The sequence below is a fragment of the Paralichthys olivaceus genome, chromosome 6 (assembly GCF_024713975.1).
Source record: "Paralichthys olivaceus isolate ysfri-2021 chromosome 6, ASM2471397v2, whole genome shotgun sequence".
NCBI classification, from domain to species: domain Eukaryota; kingdom Metazoa; phylum Chordata; class Actinopteri; order Pleuronectiformes; family Paralichthyidae; genus Paralichthys; species Paralichthys olivaceus.
In genome coordinates, this window is record NC_091098.1 from 13210082 (window position 1) to 13225572 (window position 15491).

The 15491-nt window shown below is 39.7% G+C and overlaps 2 protein-coding genes across 2 annotated transcripts; one reads left to right on the forward strand and one right to left on the reverse strand.

Moving 5' to 3' along the window:
* Positions 1 to 79: 79 nt before the first annotated feature.
* nmnat1 (nicotinamide nucleotide adenylyltransferase 1) lies at positions 80 to 10242 on the reverse strand. The gene is made up of 10 exons (XM_069527385.1): positions 10169 to 10242; positions 8911 to 9029; positions 7961 to 8144; positions 6930 to 7051; positions 5729 to 6127; positions 4559 to 4588; positions 1509 to 1634; positions 1010 to 1188; positions 795 to 896; positions 80 to 661 (listed from the first exon to the last, which is right to left on the reverse strand). The coding sequence occupies exons 2-10, from the start codon at positions 9023 to 9025 to the stop codon at positions 602 to 604; spliced, it is 1317 nt and encodes a 438-aa protein (XP_069383486.1). The 5' UTR covers positions 9026 to 9029; positions 10169 to 10242; the 3' UTR covers positions 80 to 601.
* Positions 10243 to 11990: 1748 nt separating this feature from the next.
* On the forward strand, positions 11991 to 14525 carry lzic (leucine zipper and CTNNBIP1 domain containing). The gene is made up of 7 exons (XM_020089100.2): positions 11991 to 12207; positions 12458 to 12582; positions 12675 to 12810; positions 13231 to 13329; positions 13441 to 13536; positions 13807 to 13888; positions 13982 to 14525. The coding sequence occupies exons 2-7, from the start codon at positions 12482 to 12484 to the stop codon at positions 14035 to 14037; spliced, it is 570 nt and encodes a 189-aa protein (XP_019944659.1). The 5' UTR covers positions 11991 to 12207; positions 12458 to 12481; the 3' UTR covers positions 14038 to 14525.
* The last annotated feature ends 966 nt before the right edge of the window (positions 14526 to 15491 follow it).

The window sequence follows — 15491 nt, forward strand, 5'->3', positions numbered from 1 at the left end:
ATAATAATAATATTAATAATAATAATTTATTTCACAAAAAAGAAAAGAAAAGAAACAACTTGCTTTAGAACACTTCAGATTCTTTTCAAAACCATTTTTATTTCACAAAATTCCAAAACAAGATTTTATTCCGGACATAATGCACCTCACTTTTGCTGCACATTGAGTATTTGCATAAATCTGAGATTTTGATTTTACATATAGCTCAACCAAATGCCAGAATAAGAGCAAAAAGCCACCTCAAAGAAAATGCATCTATTGTGTATATATATTGTAATTTGTACAAAAAAGGTTTCTGAGAAACAAAAAGTTTCAGAGGCTGGTTATACAGGCTTTTTTTCAGCCAGCTGAAAGGTGCAATAAACATGCCTGATGCTCTTCATTCTGTATATTTATTACTTGAGGCCAGCACCAGCAAGCTACAGACCTGTGTAGTCTGACTAAAGTAATGCAGGGATGCCATCTACTGGTGTATATCCACACTGATGTCTAGTTACAGAGAAAATACCACAACCTGAATTTTTACAACATTTCTTTTGTTGTAGTTCAGTGAATCTGACACACAGTGTCATTCATCACCTAATACAACTCTCTGTCTTCTTCAGTCCGACGCATTCTTCTTAAAAACCTGCTTGCAGACTTCTCCTTCACAGTACAACTCCTGTGGGCAAAGGGTCACAGAAATATTGAATTACTGCAATGTCATAACATTGTACAAGAAATATAAATGTGGGTAAGTTATTCAGTATTTAGTTTTGTGTTTTATATAGAATTGCCTGTGTTTATATTCTTACCAGATGCAGCTTGTTGTCTTCGATCCAGTGAGTCCAGCCGCGGCCGTTCTTCTCTCCACTTTGTTCACACACCAGTTTATTCCCCTCCCATGTCACCTGTGACTGCAGAGAGTGAGACAGGGATTAAACCACAACACAGAGCAGGTTCAGCAGCCCAATACAAGTTAAAACACATTACGAAACACGTGCAATCATTTTGTCCCATCCATCCTCACCTTCATGTGTCTGTTGTCCAGTCCCTTGGTGAACTCCTCAAACTCCTGGCCCACCAGAAAGGAGAGAGTGTAAGTTCGGAGGGGGCTTAGCGTTTTGATGATAAAATGGTCTCCCTGCTGCTCAATCATCTTCTTCAACTTCACCTTCAGAGCAATTTTTCTTAAGCAAGGGCTGATGCCTGAAATAGCAAAGTGGTGTTTTGCCTGAATTTACAAATCTTCTTTGACAAACTCACCCAAAGGCAACAACCCACATTTTCTCCCTCACATTGTCTCATGCATACCATAAATAGCACTGATACAACAACACAGCCAAATGTGTTTTTTTCCCAGATTAGCAACGCATCTCAAACCCAGGGCTGTATTTAATCTTGTATTATGTTGTATCTCCATGCATTTCACAGCACAATTCGACTTTTACAGATTGAAATGCAAATATCTCAAGTCTTTCAATACACAGAATAATGTTTGAATAAAATAAAAGGTTTTCAGGTCTTACCCAGTGCAATCATGTAGCCCTCAAAGTTGACATTGCTGATGATGTCCCATGTGCCACAGAGGCTGGTAGGCATTTTGTTGACCCCTTTGATTCCTCCTGAGATGTGCGTGTGAATACAATGTGATCCTCAAACTTCTTCTGGGGTGATGAGTCCTGAAAAGAGGCTGAGACTATTCTGTTTTGTGAGAGACCTGCAGGAATAAAGTCAGGAGTGTCCTAAAATCTCATTCGCTCATGTGAGGATGAGGGCGGGACTCACACCAGTGCCAGGGTGTAAAAAGGGGGAAGCCAGACGTGTCCGACTGGTTCCACTGTGCAGTTCCCTGTAATAATAAATAAAGTCACAGATCGAAAGGACACACCTGCACACAAACTTAGTTGACACACACGTGGAACAAGCTCCCAGACAACTGGAAGTGCAACTCCCAGTTCTTTAAAATCAATGCTGAAGTCTTTCCTGTTTGCCACAGCCTTTTATTAAATCAAATATTTACTATTTTCTTACACAGTTATACATTTTTTTTCACCTTACTTTTATTTCTTATTATTTTATCAGTTTATTAATATTTAATTTTTTTTTATTTCTTTCTAAATGCTTTTACATTTTCTCACAATGCCTGTCATATCTTATAAAGCACTTTGAACTGCCTTGCTGATTTCCCACAAAGATTATTTAAGATAAATTGCTATTAAGTTTTTTCTTTTTTATCCAACACATTTTAAGAAACAGCGGATAGATGTGCGTACACTGTATGAATCTAGCAACTCAAAACCTTTATGTTAAAAACCAAGAATACAGCAAAAGATGGATAAGAAACAAACTGAAGCAGTAAATATTCATATTTCAATTCAAATGAGAAGTTTTTTTCATGTGTGTGTGTGTGCAGTTTGATGAACATGACAAACATCTGCATACAAGGTCAAAAGAAGTTAACATTGGCAGTTACTTTGTGTGTGCGTGTGGGGAATGTTTTGATTCGTCTCCATTTTGACCAGAAATCAAACACATTGTCAAACACACAAGATATGTTTTCCTCCTTCCGTCAACTGCTCACAATGTTACTCACAAAAACTAGTCCGGGTTGTTTTCCGGCCAGGACACTGCATGTGCGCAGATTCTGTCTTCAGCATGTGAGAGAGATATCAAACATACAGTAGCTTGTGTTTGACTGAGAATCAGCCACAGTCTTAACCCCTGATACTTTGCATTGGACCTTTTAATATTCAGGTTTTTGATCTTATCCATTATTCAATACCATTATTGCAACAATAAAAGGCAAATTAATTATGCACCAACTCTGATACTTATGTGATGTAATCAGGCATTGTTTCATTTAAACACAGCTCTCAAAGTGAATCTTTTAAGTCAGTTGCAATTTGCAAATTCAGCTGTTGATGATTACCCCGAAAGTTGAGTTAACTGTTGTGACGAGCAGCATCTTAATCAAAAACCAAAAGGTGTCAATTTGGCACTTCCTTCCCTGAGGATGTTGGGATTGACAATAGTATCTTAACAACAATGAAGGGCTCAATGTGGACAACAAAGAGGGATGTTTATTTGATTTGCAGTGAATACAAATCACACCTTCATTTTTAGATCTGCAGCACCATGTAAAGATTTGAATGAGTTGAGAAGTGGAAAAATTAAAAGTGATAAAGCAAATAAAATGGTTTGCATTTTCTTTTTCTTTTTTTTCATATTGTTTAGTGCCAAACATTAATGTATGTGGGCTGTATCATACAAAATAGTGAATCCATAACGACACAGCAGATTAATATACTAAAATGAACAAGTTCAGCTCGATTATCCTTGATAATAATTGACTCCAGGACATTTATACACAAGTCAATCTAAAGAAAAGTGTAATAATAATAGCACTTATCAAAATGTGGTTAGAATGTGCTTCACAAATTAAAACAATCAGATAAAACACAAAGATAAAGAAGATAATAAAAGAATAAAAACTGAACTCAGGTCAAATCTGGTAAAGCAATGTGATAAAAATGTGTTTTGAGCGTAGATTTTAAAAAGGCCACTCACTCCGGTACTAAAATCCCTTGGGTGGAATGATCCAAAGCCTTGGGGCAATTATCTCAAAGTCTGTGCCCCGTTGAGTCTTGAGTTTGGGACAGACAGTAGACCCTGGGGAGTGCAAACAGGGTTATACAGGGATAAAAGATCTGAAATATATTGTGGAGTGAGCCCATGTGGTGCCTTGTAATTAAAAGTACCATAAAATCAATTCTACAATGTACTGGAAGCCAGTGTGATGAGGCTAAAACTGGGTGTGCAAACCTGCAAGCTCTGTTTAAAAGCCTGGCAGCTGAGTTCCGTTCACTCCCCACTTTGCTTGTCAGGCCTCTGCTGTACATCAGAGCCACACGAGCTCACAGGGAAACTGACCAACTGTTTGTGTTTCAAGCAGGAGTGTCTGTGTTGACCATTGTCAAAAGTAAAAGTTTCTCGATGGATCACAGAGGTGATTCAGCAGGCCCACAACAGGGCAGGAGTATCAGTGCCACCAGAAGTTGTAGCAGTTGGTTGGTTCAGTTTTTGTTCTGCGTCAGTGAATTTTATAATTTCTGTTCCAATTTGATTCATGTTTGCAAAGACAAACAGAGGTGATGCTTTTATGGGTGGATAAAGTCTGATCACTGATAAAGGAGCTTCAAACAGGTACATTACACATTCTTAATTAGATATGTTCCTTTTTTTCAGCACAGTTAAATCAATAGAGCTTTGGGTAAACCCAGGGTGTTAACTCATGAGTAACAATTACTTCGGCTGTGCTGAAGCAGATCTGGTTTCATTAAGTGTGACTCAGCATTTGAGAAAAACTGTATTGATGAGAATGATTAATACTGTTTGATAGAATGTTTAAATTTCATCCTGATTTGCTGCAGGTGAACCTTTAATTGTGGTTGACGCTGAAATGATTGTTAAAATCGTTTTCAGAAACTGAGTGCACGTGGAGACTTTAGAAATGTGTTTTAATAAACCTCCTGACTTCGCTGTCACAATGTCCCATTTCATCGTTAAACATTCTAACTTGACTTGGCACTTCCTTCATTGAGGATGTCTGGAGTGACAATAACATTGTATCAGCAATGAAAAGCTAGCAAGGTAGGAGACAAAGAGGGATGTTTATTTCATTTCCCATGAATATAAATCACACCTTCATTTTCAGATCTGCAGCACCAAGTAAAGATCTGATTGATGTGTTGAGAAGAGCAAAATGAAACATGGTAGAGCAAGTAAAAAGCCTCACATTTGTTTCGATCTTGCTCATATTAAACCAAATGTATGTGGCTGTTTCATCCAAAGTTCAATAAAGACACAGCAGATTTATGACATTAAGATTATCTCAAAGTCAGTTACATTACACTCAGTTATTCTGATCTTGACAAGCTACTTGTGTGTATACACAAAAGTCTAACTATTTCTAAATCACTTAACTTAAAGGTACAGTGGGTAGAATTTTCTAATATCTAGTGTTGAAATTGCATGTTGCAGCTGGATACCCCTCATCTCACCCTCTCCTTCCAAACATGACAGAGAACCTGTGGAAGCCTTCAGTTGTCATAAAAACTCAAAAGGGCTTTAGTTTGTCCAGTCTGGACTAATGTAAAAAACATGGCAGCCTCCGTAGAGAGGTGTTTAAATATAAAGGGCCTTTTCTGGGGGAAAGAAAACTACAATTCATACAATTTAGATGAAACGATTATTCTAAATGAAATTTCTCCCAATGGTTCACTTTCACCTAAATCTTACACACTGGACCTTTAAGCCAATTTCAGAGATGACCTCTGGGTAAAATCCAGAGGACTTTACCCCCAGTTTGCCTTTCCCATCCACCGGGGAATCCCCTGCTGTGTTCACACATTGACTTTCCTGGATTTCTATGGACTTTATACTTGGAGGCCATGCAGAGAAAGTCAGCAGAAACTGCGGAACGTCTCACTCGGACTTTTGCGTTCACACATGCACCTCCTCTGGAGGAAATACGGAGGATCTGCGGAAATGTCTGAAAGCAGCTTCAGAGAAATCTGTGAAAAGTCATCTAAAAAACACACGTGCAGCATAAGAATACACTACTGTGTAGAGCAGGCACTTGTGGAAGCATAAATAAACGGATATGTTTTCAATTCACAGTAAACCGACTGTGGTCGGTGTAAACAGCTCACGCTTCTGTTTTTCTAGCTGCAGCAGTAATTTCCTCAGTTCGAGGACGCCCCAGAGTATCTCTGAAGTGGTGCAAGAACCACATCTGCATTTTTCTGCTCGCTCTCTGCACTGTAGAGGTCGTTCTGTTGAATGTAGCTCAACACGGCGTCTGGCAGCAGGTACCTGACGCTCCGACCTCTGCGAAGCGCCCGGCGCACGTGAGTGGCGGAGATATCGTTGGTCACCCACTCGTGGACCAAGTGGATGTTCTTGCGATGCTTCCACAGCAAATCCGACTTGTAGATAAACTTGTTTGGGTCGCTGCCAACGCGAGTGATGCAGACCAAACCATAGCGGCCCAGGATCTCAGTGATGTCCTCCTGCTTCCACAGATTGGGGACCCCAAAGGACTCCAGGATGTCAGCCCCACACAGCAACATCAGCTGAGGGCTGCCTGAGAGTAGAGAAAACAGCTTATCAAAAAACTTTATATGTATGTAGCCTTTCTTAACAAAGGGAAAGAAAAAAAAAGAAAATCAGTTTAAAGGTAAAAAGAGAGCAGTCGAGTCAAAGGTCTAAAAAAAGCAGTATGGTCCATAGATCTCTATAAATAAAGTTGTATTGTAAATGCGATGTTTGGCAGTTGTGTATTGGATTAATTGTTGAGATTTGCATTCCCTTCGTTTCTCAGACTAGATTAGTTTTGGGTGTATACAATTATCAATACTGAGTCAAAACAGTCCAAAATATGAATTGGAAACTTAAAGAGGGGAAAATTATATTGTAATCATGTGTTTATAATAGTCATGACTTCTTATCCGTGTATGAGTGACTGCCTAATGCAACATGAATGTGTGGCACAGAACACACTTCAGTTCCTGCAGTGGGGCTACATGCAGCAGATTCCCCCAGTTATCAAAACCTGTCACTGGTATAAAGTTGTAAAACCAAGAAGTGAGCCCGGAGGTTTAACTGTGTCACCCTCAGAGGCTCAAATGTCACCATCTTACAACCTGACTGACTTTAGTGTAGGTAGTGTGATTGGGTGTCACCCTAACACACCCTGAGTATTCATACACTCAAACCATTGTCTGCTGTTATTAGGTTAAACTGAATACAGTGAACCATGAATACAGTGGCAGCAGAACGTGACTTGTTACCTGTCTGAAATCGCGGATTGAAATAAGCAGGAGTGTAAAAGAGGACAGAGGGAACATTACATCACACCATGCTTTACATGGCCACACGTGACCTACCTCTCCTTTTCTGATGAGACGAAGCCTCAGAAAAATTCTCTATTCGTCTCCTTTTGGTGTATTTGACTGTGTCCGTCTCATCACAGTTCTGCTCTGTCTCGAGCAGTTTCTCATAGTGATGCCTGAGTGAATACAGCAACAAACAAAACATCAGACTTTTCAAGATCTATCTATTATTTGTTTAAAGTACTGTATTTAAGTTTAGCTTATTACTTTCCTTTTAATACAACTTTGAATTAGTTTCACTCACTGTGACTTTATTAAAAATATATATTTTGGACAAGCGACCATTTAAAATGAACATCTAACATGATTAATGTTATATTATGACTAAGGTCCAAACACAGAGTTCCTGTTATGACTGCAAGGTAGAGTATCAAATGATTCATGGTAATGATTATTACGTCAGGCTTCATGTCTTTTATTTCTCTGATGAAGATAATTCTTTACAGCAGGACGTTAAAGCCTGTGAGAATAAAGGCAACTGAAAAGCACAAATTATAGAAGGTGGCATTTTACTTGGTCTAACTTTTTTATGCAGTAAACCACAAGTGTCACCTTTTCTTCACCCCTGGCATATCAAATATATATATACATACATTATTAGGCATTAATAAATAAATAATACAACCCATACATATGAGATTCTCATTTTTGAATCAACAAGAATGTAAAACATCAGTTTTGATTTAAAGCCTTAATTCTTAAATGTAGCGATTCTTGCGAGTTAGCTCATGTAGTCAACTTGGTTGCACTGATCTAATTTTGTGACATGCCTCACTCTCCACAATCCTTTATTATACATATCTATCCGCTGAAGCTGCAAAGATTTCCCATCGCTCACTTTGCTTGTCAATGCCTCTGCTAGCAAACCAGATCTTATCAAGGCTAGAGAAAGATGCTACAGAGTGTTCATTAATCTCACCGGCAGATTTCCTTGTTTCCTTGCAAAAACAACACAAGAGAAAAACAATACTAGTGCCACAAGCACAGCCACTGCCAATAACAAGAGATAAGTATCATCAACTTACCGAACCACTTTAGCCGTCTCCACCCACTCAGGCTGCAAGCTCTCCCAGGAATCTACGGTGATCCAGTCTGAGTTCTCTGTGGCCAATCTGGCCATTTCCAGACGGTGGCAGGCCTCAATCAAACCCTTCTTCTTATAGCCATCGCCCACAGGAGAGATGATGCCGCTCACCACCCTGTACTGACCTGAGACACAAGGGAGATTGCTTTTACCTGGGTACAATTATGAAAGCAGAACTTAAAAGATTCCTTCACCCACACAATGTTGGCAGCCAGCTACTATGCAAAGTGATGCCCTAATTACTGAGAAGAATTTGAGGATTGGTGTCCTGTCACCGTGACACGGTAACTGAACCACCAACAACCTTATCTACCTCTTAGGAGTATTTATATTCATAACATTTGTTGTACTGCCAATTTTGAATATTTCATTCACTGGTGGCGTCTAAAATTACTGATTGGTTGGCTCAGGCTTTGACATATTAGCCTCTGGAATTTCTCCCTCGAGTCCAACACTGTGGAGGTAAAATGAAATTAATTTGTGGTGCTTATTGTTGAAAATGCTTTAGTAGAGGTCTGTGGTTTGTCCAGATTAACAGGGTCGTGCTGTTGAATTTCTTAAAAATGATCTTTCAATTAACTACAGTAAATCAACCGTCAAGGAGGTTATGATTTCACCTGTGTCTGATTGTTGGTTTGTTCATTGGTTTATTTGTCAGCAGGATACACAAAAACTACACAACGGATTTCTGAGGATGAGAGTAGTGCAAACAGGAAGAGTGCAGAACTGGATTGAGTATGTAATGTATTTCCACAGGATGTAGTGAATAGCAGTTAAAACTCACACTATCTGCAGGACTTGATCTTTTTAGAAGTGAGGGAGAAAGTAACACTTATATTTACACTTATACTAATATTTTCTCTAAAAGATCTAATTGTCATTTGAATGTACCTGTGTCTTCAAGATGATCTCGAGCCAATTCAAACAACCTCAGGTGCATGTTGGTGATGGGGTTGAAGGAGCCGCAGGCCAGCAGGACCACTGAGGTTACACTGGGAGAGTCCATACTTCTGGAGCAACAGACACGACAAAGACAACGGAGACTGCTGAGTAGGGATATCACAATATATATATATGAAATTTTAGTGCCACGATTATTGTCAGAGGAAATATCAAGGTTTCATTATACTCCCACGATTATTGATACTATAGAAGGAAAAAGACACAACAAACAATATATAGCCAATATATAGCTAATAATGTACAGTAGCTTATGGACTAAAATGTATTATTATCATCAACATCCAGTTTTTATAGTGTAACGCTTGGCTATTAAAAAATAATTTATGTCAACTATTCTATTTAGCTGACTTATAATGGAGGGTTGGTCAGTGGATTTGTGTTTCCTGTCATCATCAGCAGTGTATCTGTGTGGGACTTTTATTGTGAAGGGTCACCGACCTAAGTTGTTCTGTTTTGGGAGAAGTGTTGACGAGTTGTGAAAGAGTAACCAGGTAAACTGTCCTGGTTCAGGCCACGTTCTTCATGTCCTCATCATACTGTGACCTCTCAGTACAGGTGAACTACACCCTCGGCTACATTTATAATGGTTAATATGAAGAGAGAGGGATGGAGGGGTGTGTGTGTGTGTGTGTGTGTGTGTGTGTGTGTGTGTGTGTGTGTGTGTGTGTGTGTGTGTGTGTGTGTGTGTGTGTCAGTGGAGCTGGTCAGAAACTGAAAGTAATCCCTGATTGCTCCTCTCTCTGTGAACTCCTCGTTGGTGGCCATAAGATCGTTGAGTCAGTTCCCTCTTCTCAACTAACGTTCCAATGGCTCGCGCACTCAAATGACGTGACTCGTGAGGACTCACGTTAGATATCGTAGTGTTACAATTCTAACGGTTATGAAATCGTCACGATATCGTTGAATCGGTTACACACACACACGTACAAAGCAGCTCTGCTTCACCGAGTGAATTACAAAGAATTGAAACGACACAACGTCATTAAAACCTGTAAACAGACAGGAACGTTAGCTTCTTCTGTAGCCAGGGAACATTAGCTAAGTAAGGGCAAGCTCGTAGAGGCACTTCCGGTGACAACAGAAATCTACACGGTCACATCACCAACAATCTTATGATCGTTTTTGCACTTATATCAATTATCAATTCATCAATCTCACTTAACAATCACCGGAACACATACTGTACCTCTCACAGTCAAATACAGCGCAGACTGACAGGGACAGGAACCGACGCAGTACATCCGCTAACCTTCAAAATAAGATACATTTCAAAAATAAGTAATAAGAGCACAAAAATGCAAACTCATACCCTAATCCCCAAATTTAGAAAAATCAACATGGGAACAGTACAACTGGTGAGGGTGAAATGAATACATATTATAAAAGAACACTATCATGAAGAAAATAATAAATGTACTGAAGGCAATAACAAGGAGAACAATGTTCACATTCACTCAGTCAGAGGAATATAATTCCCTAACACGGCATATACAGCTACTTATGAAATAAGAGAATTAAGAGAAAACAGAAGCTGATCAGGCTACTGCTTCTCTTAGTTGATATGATGCCTTTTACACCAGATAGAATCTTGCCACTCAATCCCACTAGTGTGAACATTGCCTGAGGCAATTAAAAAGAAATACATATAGTGAATAAAATTACAACACAGTACTCATGACTATATTTCTTTGGCTCTGTTTAGAACAAAGTCAATAAAGACTGAGACTTTCTACTAAACCCATTTACAATACCCCTTGGAAGAGGTTTTTGCACCTTACTCAGTCGAGTAACTGCCCGAACAATCATGCCTGTGCGTGTTCTGACCATATGTCTCTTAAGCTCTGGATCTTGTGTTAGTATCTGACTATCAGTCACTGTTATGGGTAAAATGATGTTGCAGGGCCCTGTCTCATCTTGGTCCAGAACGCTGACTAAAGGGTAATGGTGAGTATCATTCATGCATGACTCAAAAAGCCCACTGGAACCAGGTGAGTCTCTCAGGGGTAATGCTTCCTCTCTTTGTCCTTTGCTTCCACTTTTAGCAGGGTCAGGCTGGGAGCTTTCATGTGTCATCTGGCCAGAGCCTCTGGTTGGGGAGTATGACATCTCATTCTCCATTCTAACTCTATCAACTTCCAATGACTCACAGTCAATGTCAGATGACATGCATGAGCAGTCCACAGGAGTTTCTTCTGCAAAGCCACTCAAGGTGTCAGGTGGCGGAGGCTGAAACTCATGACCTCATTTGAGGTGCGCGAGTCTGGTTCCCCGTTGGTTTGTTCTGGGATGGGTAGGAAGCTCACATCCAATATCAAGATGCACAACCAATGCACAACCTTGGTTTTTACACTCTAGTCTGTGATTTTATAGATGTGAGTCTGGGGATTATGATCCACAACTGTATAGTTTGTGGGTTCCCATTTATTTGCCAGCTTACTCTTTCCCATATCTGCTTTATTGGCAATCCAACTCCAGGATGTGAGAGAGAGCAGTAAAACTGGGAACAAGAAAAACCTGTTAAAACCTATTAAACACCTATTTGATCATCTACCTTGAATAATAATATTAATAATTAATATTATTACAATAAATACGTATCAATTGAGTTTTAAGAAAACTAAAAAACGTTAAAAAACCGTCATTAAAATATTAGCTGTAAACCTAAAGGAACTTTAGCTTCATGTATAGCCAGGGAACATTAGCTTGACCGTTGCCACTAAGATGAACGTTACAGCGGTGAACACATGAACTTGGGGTGAAGATTATTTGATCATCTACCTTGAATAATAATAATAATGATAGTAATAACAACAACAACAACAACAATAATAAAAGCAATGAATATTATTATGATAAAAAATATTCTTTGAGTTAAAGTGTCAGCAGCAGCTCCATACCCTGCTTCCTGTGTTCTTCTTCTTATGTTATTTATTTGCAGTAGACAAACTAGCTTATAGGTGTAGGATCAGTGCTTCCTGTGTTGTGACGTCAGGGACAACGTTGAACCTGATTGGTTAGCATGCGGCAGGAAGACGACAGCCGCACCCACGCTGCTGAGCTGCGTCCATCATCACAAACGACACTGAAGTCGTGGAACAGCATTTAAAAGCCAGTGTAGTCAGCGGAAGTCCAGTTGAGCGTCGTTAGTCTCTCTTGTGGTTCAGTCGTCAAACCGATGCAAACATTTCACTCACCACGAGGCTGATTTACAACTGAGGGAATCGGGTGAGACGTTTTCTGTTAGCGTGCTAGCTAGCTAGCTGCTTCGCTCACTGAGCAACTTCCCCTCTGCTAAGACAGTCCGAGTCCTCAACACAAGCATTCCTTCACAGTTTGTGTCGAGATGGATGCTGAACAGTTGTGTTGTGATGCTCACTGCTGCCATTCGTTGTTCATGAAGACAGCTAGCACGCTAGCTTGAAGTCCTCAGGTGACATTCTAGTTATTGTTTTGCTTTTTGTTTGCTTCCTGTCAGGTTGGAGACCTTGTGTTCGGGAGGATGGCATCCCGCGGGAAATCAGAAACAGGAAAACTGAGGCAAAACATGGAGGAGCAGCTGGACAGACTGATGCAGCAGCTGCAGGATCTGGAGGAATGCAGGTGAGGTTTAGGGTTAGGTTGTGTGTCCGAGCTGGTGATGGTGTAAATCTGTGGCAGTGAGTACAACACAGGCTTCTATGTGTTGATTCCAGAGAAGAGCTGGACGAGGAAGAGTATGAGGAGACAAAGAGGGAAACCTTGGAGCAGCTGAGTGAATTCAATGACTCCCTGAAGAAGATCATGACAGGAGACATGACACTGGTGGATGAACTCGGTGGGATGCAGCTGGTATGGACAATCCGTTGATAGTCTGAAGTTATAGTTTGTATAAGAAGTGACTTCAGTAAGTCTGAAATAAATTTTGATTGAGTGATTTGAATTTTCTTTTTATAATAATAATAAACTTTATTTGTATAGCACTTATTTTCAACAGCGTACTACACTGTGTGTTAGATTTAGGTACAAGGGATCTATTGGTAGAAATTAAATAGAAAATAATCCTAGTGATGTTTTCATAATGTGTGTGATCATCTAAATTGTATGAAGTGGTTCCTCTCTATGGAGGCTGCCATGTTTTTTACAGTATCCGCCGGGTTCTATCTGCCAGTCCCCATCTGAACTGTATCTCAGGGTTTGGCCGTTTAAGGCTTTAAATGTGAGCAATCCATTTTTTAAATAAATTCAAAAGTCTGTCTCTGTCTTCATCAGGCAATCCAGGCTGCCATCAGCCAAGCATTCAAGACACCAGAGGTCATCCGGCTGTTTGCTAAGAAGCAGCCAGGGCAGCTGAGAACCAGACTAGCGGAGGTTTGTGCAGCAGGATCTGGAATATGAGTATAGTTTGTGCGTTTGCTGCACTCTGTCCATTGTTTGGCCTGAAAGTTGTCCAACTGCTCTGCGATCTGTTTTTTTGCGCAGATGGACCGAGATGTCATTGTGGGCAAACTGTCGCGGGACATGTACGTGCAGCAGAAAATGGAAATCCTCACAGCCCTGAGAAAACTCGGAGAGAAGGTGAGGAATGCTCACAGCAGAGATGTGATGTTTTTTTTCCCCCCCACGGGTTCATGGATGAATCACTGGTTTGCTCTCATGTGTCCACACAAACTCTTCAAGCTGCACTGACTTCTTCTTAGTCATTAAAGTGTCACTGGGCTGAAAGAGCTGTCGCTTCAACAGGCTTAAATCTCCCTGTAGAAGAAGCCGTAACATTTTAAATATGTTTTTTTATTATTGCTTAAACAAACAAACTAATGTCAGGTTGTTTTGTCAATGCCTCGTCAGCTCACTGCAGAGGATGAGACTTTCCTCACCGAGAACGCGACAGCAACCCTGAGCCAGTTTGAAAAAGTGACTGCAAATCTCGGTGAGAATAAGAAGGTGATCTCACTGAAATGGTTAATAACAGTCATTATTGGATAAACATTCACATTTGTCTCGTATCCTTTTTCCTTTTCAGGCTCCGAAGACAAAATCATGGCTTTAGCCAGCTCTAGTGTGAAAACCAAAGTGTAGTAATTCTGCAAAATACTTATTAACTCTGTCTTTGGTATTACCAAGAAACAAATGTGCCAATTGATGGTTGGTTTTGTAAACAATCTGCACTTTTATGTGTTGTGGTGAATGCTGACACTTTTTTAACAATATGCTTTTATAGCCCTCAAATGTTTGTAAATGTCTTTTAGTTGTGCAGATAAATGTAAAGTTGTATTATAGGTACGAGCATGTGATTTGTTTAAAATGAAGATGTTATACATGAATGTAAAGGAGAGTGGAGACAGTTCAGGAGAAATATTCTGTGGTGATTTGTGCTGTATTTCATATAAGCTGCTGTTTATGTCTGAAAAGACTGAAGATGTTGATTTCCTGTGTGAATGCTGCGAATATTCAAGATGTTTAGTTATTTTATCTCCACTGTGCTGTGTACAAGGCTTTGAACAAAAAAGACGTGCACATAAAGTGTGAGGAAACTAAATGACATTAAATTCAGTGTTCATACAGTTCGACTTATGAGTTTGAGAGATTCTATCCCATCTTTTACCAAACATTTTAACAGCAATCGAGCAGTAAACACTTTTAAATGAGCTGGCAATCAAATGAAGAGTCACAAAAAGCTTTTAATTGTTAAATGGGTGAAAATGTGCTATTGAGATGCATAGAAATATGATTATGTTTTGAGCAGTCTGGCCACAGTTCAACAAAAACTCCACTCTGGACTTGATGCTGTCTGTTTTGTGGAGGGTCTTGTGATGGTTCCAGCAGCTGCCTCATGACAGTCATTCAGTTTGATGAGTGCAACATGGGGTCACTATACAGAGCCAGGCAGCCTGCACTGTTGCAGTGAAGATGGTGGCTACAAGTAAAATAAAACCCCTTAAACTGTCTCTTCAGTCACCAGTTATAAAAGTGATTGAGTTGAGAGGAACGACTTTAACTAGAATGATGCAGTTTAATGGCTTCGTCCCCGGCTCAGGCACCGTCGATCCATGAATTATTCTCTGTGAAATCAATGAAAACACCCAATCTCACAATGTTAGAGAAAAACAAATTCCTGGATCTGTCCCCTGATTGGAATCCACACCAAAATGTGATGAGGTCTTCCCTGGGTCATGCCCCACCCCTGCACAAAATGTAATGGAAATCAGTTTGGTAGTTTTTGTGCACCTTTGATTAAAATCACCAAGGAGGTTATCTTTTCATTTGCATTTGTTATTTAGCAAACAAGGATTGAGCAAAATATAATCCAACGATTTCCATGAAATTTTGAGGAGGGGCAGAACATAACCCAAGGAAGAGCTCATTACATTTTCAGGCAGTTTCAGGAATATTATTTCACTCTAGAGTCTAGAACATTGTGAGATACAGTGTTTTTCAACATTTTCATACATTTCTCTGAGAATAATTTATGGATCTTGCTGAAAAAGAATCATTTGGGATGACTAATATTTATGAGTGTGTGTAATTTGGTG